The 6,783-nt window shown below is 48.2% G+C and overlaps 1 protein-coding gene across 1 annotated transcript; it reads left to right on the forward strand.

The window, feature by feature from the left end:
- Window positions 1-281: 281 nt before the first annotated feature.
- OTOP2 (otopetrin 2) lies at window positions 282-6,184 on the forward strand. The gene is made up of 7 exons (XM_072881307.1): window positions 282-392; window positions 1,016-1,453; window positions 1,939-2,075; window positions 2,730-2,788; window positions 3,452-3,585; window positions 4,039-4,928; window positions 6,014-6,184. Exons 2-7 carry the CDS (start codon window positions 1,048-1,050, stop codon window positions 6,182-6,184), a joined length of 1,797 nt encoding a protein of 598 aa, XP_072737408.1. The 5' UTR covers window positions 282-392; window positions 1,016-1,047.
- The last annotated feature ends 599 nt before the right edge of the window (window positions 6,185-6,783 follow it).

Below are 6,783 nucleotides of genomic sequence, written 5' to 3' on the forward strand. Positions count from 1 at the left end.
TCATCACCTAAACCATCTTCTCTCAAGGGAAGAGATCTCATGCCTGCAGGTAGATGGGTTTGATGGGTGGCTTTGCTCTATGGTGACCATGACCCTGTGACCGAGCGGTCTGTGCCATGCTTAGCAGTGTTGTCATCTCATGCCCTTCCCAGGTAAATAACCCTTATCTTCTCATCTCTCTCCTGCTTCCCCAAAATCAGCTGTTGCACAAAATGGATCACATGAGTTTCCCTGAGAAGCCCACGAGGCACTGCTGTCAGCTCCAGACATGGTATAAATCACAGAGACATCCCAACGGGTATAAATTCTTTGGCTGACCAAGCTGCAGTAACAGGGAAACTTCTCCAACAGCCTGGCAAGAGCAGAGATTTGGATTCCAGACAGCAAAACAGGTTGGTGGAATGGCTTTGTCTGAATAGTTCATGTGCTCTGTTTCAGGCTTTTCATTGAGAATCAATGAAGTCCCAAGCCTGGCACAGGCAAGGGGCTTTAGAGGGAGTGGCAGCGGAAATAGCTCACATCCTTCTTGCAGGGACTGGTATAAACCATGACATGATGCTCCAAAGATTCCCAGGGCTTTCTTACCTTTCGCTGGCCTGTTCCTCAGCCAGGAAGTATGACACTTTCTCGGAACGTTTAGTGGTTGACATTTAGAAATCAAACCACATTGGCCGTTTGCCCCAGGATATTTGATCTTGCGAGTACTTTTCTGGTCCTTTTCCAATATCTTGCATCAATAAACACCTAAACGTTGTGTGACAAATTAGGCATGCTTTGTTAAACTGACCTGGGATCTCCCCAAGTAAAAGTATCTTAAGCCAAGACCACAGCCTTCAGGGAACCAGGAAGAGAAAGGTTGAAAATGAGCTCATCCCTCTTTTTGTGCTCCTTGTCTCAGCCTTCCCGGTTCCTCTGATACGTCCCCTCCTCCTCATCACATGTCCTGCTTTTGTCCAGCCCCGGACTATTCAAAATGAAGCAATGCCTCTCATTCATGGGGCTCTCCTCCCAACAGCGTTAACCCTCAGCTAAGGCATTAGCTGAATCATGACCGAAGAGCCCGTGCGGAAGGACAGCGAGATCAGACACCCCAGCTCCAGCATGGGCTGCGGACACAAGGATGACAAAGCCAGCCTGGCTTCAAGCCAGATAGCATCCTTCAGCCACCAGCCTCATCAGCCCCCCTCCACTCCTGCCTCCAAGGAAGTGTGGAAAAAGGGCGGCCGCATGTTCTCCATCCTTCTGGCCGTGCACTTAGCCCTGCTGGCCTGCACGTTGGTGAGCAGTGGGGCTTTTGAGAAGATTGCTGTGCATGATTACGATGTCTTCTTCCTGTTGACTGTCATGATGTTGATAGTCATCATATGGATCATCTTCTACCTTGTCGGCACCTCCCGGTGCCCAGATGCCATCCTCTGCAAAGACTCCCACGCTGGGCCCATCTGGCTGAGAGGTAGGAGTTCTCGAAGGGCTAGGGCTGGAGGTGAGATGCAGGGGGGACAGTTCATGGGGGCATCAGTTATTACAAGGGAAACAGCAACAATCTGGGGCACAGTGTCCTCCTCCTATGCGGGGGCACGGCACCATGCCCTGCTTCAGAAGGTTACTTCCTAGTCCCTCCACTGGTTTCACTGCCAGGTCTCCCTTTATCCACAAGGACTCTTGGTACTTTACACCAGGTTCCTTCCCAGCCTTGCCATTACTCTTGCAAGAGCTGTTATCCCCAGTCAGTGTACAGGGTTGATTGAAAATCCCTTCCAGCCAAAATTATTGTATGATTCTGTTGATGTCATGATAATTTGGGTGCTGGGAGAGGAAAAACAGAGGTAGAAGCAAAGCCTCTCCATGGCAATAGTTGTTCTTCTTCCTCTCATCTATCTGCATTAGTTCACATGTGCATACATCTGTCCAACCGCAGATATTTTGGTTCCTCAACAGGAGGCCTGATCCTATTTGCCATTTTCAGCCTTGTCATGGATGTGTTCAAAATAGGATATTACTCGAGCTTCTACAGCTGCCTGTCTGCGATCAAAATAATCTACCCCATTGTGCAAGCAATATTCGTGGTCGTCCAGGTGAGATGGTTATGCTCTGTCTTGGGGAGGAGTAGAGAGACAGAGCCACCAGTGGAAGGAGCTCTGATCTCATGGACATAGTTCAACTCCCACTGCAGCAAATGCAAGTGGCTTAACTTAGCCCCCACTCAGCCCACATCTTCTCCCTCCAACCACAACTTCCAGCTGTGGCAAGTCACTTTAAGGCATTGATTTCAACTTGTTCCCATCCTGTGACATTTTGCCTTATGCCAGTATGGCTTGTCACAAACTCTAAGCAGCCCCCATCCAGCCAGGTCTCCTTTCCCATGAAGAACAGAGAGGGAGGAAGACAGTCAGGGCAGGGACTGCCTTGCAGTTTGAAGTCCTACACAGAGGACCACCTGCTCTGGGACAATACCAGGAAGGGAAGAGGTCAGACAGGGACAATTTAGACAGGAACAAGGGCTGGCCATGGGCAGAGCAATGACAGTGGTCCAGGGCAGGAGGAGCAAAGAAAGAACAGACCACATCAAGCAAATGGCCAGGATTATGGGCTAGTAGGCTGAGCGCAGATGGACCCAAGCAAAAGAGGCTCCAGCTTGCTCTCTGCTGAGCAGGGAGATCCCTACTTCAGAATGATGTGATTTGCGTTCTTGCTTTGTTGTAAATAACTTCCTTTCTTGCCCCTGCCAGACGTACTTCCTGTGGATCTCTGCCAAAGACTGCGTCCACGTACACCTGAACGTTACCAGGTGAGCACTGCTGCTCTTTGAATCCCACTGGCCCAGAAGACCTGGGCCACTGCAAACCCACTACACTCTCTCACACAGCTAAGATGCAACAAGGGGATAATCCTGTCTCCCTTAACGGTGGCCAAGAGGAAACTGTCTCAGTCTCCAGCTAGCCTTACATCCCAGCTCAAGCAGTTGAGGTTCATGACCTGTGGATCTAGCAAGGTTGGGATTCAATTCAAGAATACAAGCATTACTCAAAGCAGATTAGTATTAAATAAATAATTAGAATTAAATAAAATGATTCATAGCTGACTTTTTCTTCCCTGGTGAAGACAACGATGCCGTGGGTAAGCCTCAGGCTAAAACAAGATCTTGTCCACTTTTGCAAGACTGGATTTACTGGAGAGCAATCCAGACCTATTAATCTATTCACTATTGAGAAGCTCTTTCAAAACCAACAAGAGGAATCAGGCCTTGCTAATTCTCATGAGCATGGACGAAAAAGGGTAAGAGAGCAAGAGCAGCAAAGCAAGGGTCAGGATTTCTAGCCTTGACCACTAGAGTCCTTGCACCACTTCAGGCAGTTCCCGCAGTCCCTCTGAGCACATGCACATCTATAACACGAATGAGAGCACCATGGCCTACAGCCGTTGCTTTAATTTCATGAACCTTCTTCTGCAGGTGTGGCTTGATGCTAACACTGACTACAAACTTAGCGGTGTGGATGTCAGCAGTGACAGATGAGTCTGTTCACAAAGCGCATTCAAAGTTGAAGAAGAACACGACAGAGGAAATCTTCAAATGGCTCCTGAAAGGTAATCTGCCCATTTGTGAAGCCATATGGTCCAGGGAGGGAGCCCATGAGGTAGAAATTGTTTTGCAAGCCAGGTTTTGTCCCTTTTCAGAAGGCCTATCTAGAGCTGAAGGTTTCTTTAACAGAGCTGGTATGTTAAAAGCCAGGTCTTAATGTTCATTTCTTAACCTGTATCACAGAGGAGTCAGAAAGGTGGAAGGCCCTGTACAAATGGGATGGGAATGAAGAAGGGAAGGAAAAAGAGAAATTTAACCTGCTACCTAACTTCTTCAGAAAGAACATGAGCACCAGAAAGCTGAGGTTAAAGTGTTCTTGTTTTCAAAGTGGTCACTTATTCTTCTGTCCTTGGTCTTGTTTTTCACTGACCCTAAGTATCCAGTTCTTCAGGGCTGCTAGCAAGTGCTGCCTCCTTGTTTTAATACCCCTGCATCTATGTGCTTTTATGTTGTTTCAGCAGGAATGAGAAGTAGCTCAGCCGAAGAATGCAATTGCAACAGCCAAATCTGCCAGATCTTCAAGAACGGCTACTTTTGGCTCTACCCCTTTAACATTGAATACAGTCTCTTTGCCTCTGCCATGGTCTATGTCATGTGGAAGAACGTTGGACGCTTCATAGACCACCACTCCCACCACATTCAACGCCTGAAGTTCAGGCTCTTCCAAAGGACCTTCTTTGTAGGCATCATGTTGGGCCTCATCATTCTGGTCAGTGGTTTGGGAGTCCTTATTCTTTATGAGGTGCAGGTAAATTCCAGCACTGAATCTAGCAAGAAGAGCCAAGCGCTCACCATGTACTACATCTTCAACATTGTTTGTCTGGGCCTGATGTCTCTTGTCTGCATTGGTGGCTCTGTCATCTACCGGTTTGACAAGAGAGACATGGATCGGCACAAGAACCCAACCAGGACCCTGGACGTGGCCCTGCTGATGGGTGCAGCCTTGGGGCAATATGCTATTTCTTACTATTCCATTGTGGCCATTGTAGCCAGCACACCAAGGGACGCTATCAGCGCACTCAACCTCACCTATGCCCTCCTAATGATTGCTCAGCACACCTTCCAGAACATCTTCATTATTGAAGGCCTTCATCGGCAACCCCCCAAGGAAGACCACAAGCACAATTCTCACCAGAAGGACCTCTATGGACTCACCTTTGTCAACATCAATGCAGTGTCCCTCCGTGTGCCCGACAGTGGCAGCACCTTGGCCCCTAGCACTGCCTCTGGCACTGAAGCCATTCATCCTTCTGACCTCGTGCGGTCCCTCACCGTCCCCAAGAAGATGAACTGGAGGAGGAAGTTCTTAAGGGAGATCTCCATGTTCCTCCTGCTGAGCAATATCATAGTGAGTACATGCAGAGAGAAGAGTTTGTCAGGGTGGGGGAGAGGGAAGCAAGCACAAGGGAGAAGTGTCTGTGAAGGAAAGGATGTAGCCCATGCAAAAACAGTCCTTTCTGTGCCTCCACTATACAGAGAGCACACTTACTTATATTTGTATGTGCGGAGAGCTGCAGTTCCCTTGTCACTTAAAAGCAAGAGCAACTGCCCTGAGTTAAGACATTTTAGGCTACGCCACTAGACCTGTCACTTATCACCAGAACATCAGGCAATAAAATCAGTGAGTACAAGACAAGAATCAGTTTTAGAATTTTTATTGGGTATTAGCAGATATGTAGAATAGCTTATTAAAAGCAATAAAATACATTAAACCCTTCCGTTACACCCCCAAAGAAAGGACATAAAGTGACAAATACCTGGGGTGAAGTCTGGGTTTTCTTGAGAAATGGCAGCATGTCTCTTCTCAAAACCCATGGCCTAGGAGCTCAAATGCTGATCCCAGTTGCTGTGAGGAGAAACTGGTCACTGACAATTTCAGTTGGGGTTTCCACCTTCATCAGCAGCCAGGGGACCGCAGTTCCCCACAAAAGAAACATAGGATTACAGCTGCACCTCCAAACAAGCCAAGCACATGTTATGTCTCTAGAGAACCTCCAATCCCCAGCTAGTCAGTCACATCATATCCTCAGACTGGTTTTACATAAGCTCACGGAGAATGAGCTGACAACCCCATGCAACATACACAACCAAGCCTGGGGAGTCCAAGCTGCTGCCAAGCTCAGTCCTACCCATGTTTGCTCCATCCAAAGCGTTTGAACAGGCCAGGTTCATGCTAACACACAACATGATCAAGTTCTTCCCCTGGTGAGTGCTTCAGCACTTGGTTCAAGCCTTTCTCTGAGCATGAATTGAAACTGGGTTTAGGGTACAACACTAGATCATACTTGATCTTAATGTAAACACAAGCTCCTGGCATAGGTCCCATGCTCAGAAGGTCACACTTTTCCCATCTCTCAGTAGCTGTGATTGCAAGTGCTTGCTGTGCCGCACACCTTTCTCACTGCAACGTTATTCTCCCATTTCCTCAAACAGCTATGGATCATGCCAGCGTTTGGTGCCCGGCCCCAGTTTGACAATGACACAGAACTGAACTTCTATGGCGATTCCATGTGGCCGGCCATCGTGGACATTTGCCTGCCCTTTGGGATCTTCTACCGAATGCATGCAGTGGCCAGTTTGCTGGAGGTCTACATCATGTCCTAAAGAACTCTCTTGCAAGGAAGATGAGATCCTCCTCAGTCTATCCACCTCCTTCCTACCCTAGGGCTGGGAGACTGCCCAGATGTCCCGAGGGGTCCCCAGCACTGCCTGAATCATGTCTCCTTGCAGTGTTGGGGCACTTATGAACCATCAGTGAAGATCATCCAAACATAGTCCAGATTTTATTTTTGCTACTTGTGTGTGGATGTGCATGTGTGTGTCTGAAGTCCTCAAAACTTAAAAGAAAAAAGATAAAAAAAGGAAGGTGTCCAGAGTAGGATCATGGTAATTACCCTTGATTCATGCAGAGACTCACCTTCCTTCTTAAAACCCTGTTCACTCCATGCCACTGATGTACTCTCCAGCGGGTGCTCGGCACCCTTGGACAGTCAGTGCCTGCCTGCACGCCGAGACCCGGTGGGTACGAGGGGCCAACGCAGGCGTGGAAGGAAAGAAATGGAAACCACTTCAACTTCCGGTACGGCCAGTCAGAAATCACTCCCCTGCAGAGATGTGAAAAACAAACCCGTGACCACCAAAGGCTTTGGGAAACATTTTAATCTTTCCTCCCTGTATTGCCCATTTATACTGGCCCTCTTGAC

Source organism: Ciconia boyciana, chromosome 16, assembly GCF_034638445.1.
Source record: "Ciconia boyciana chromosome 16, ASM3463844v1, whole genome shotgun sequence".
NCBI classification, from domain to species: domain Eukaryota; kingdom Metazoa; phylum Chordata; class Aves; order Ciconiiformes; family Ciconiidae; genus Ciconia; species Ciconia boyciana.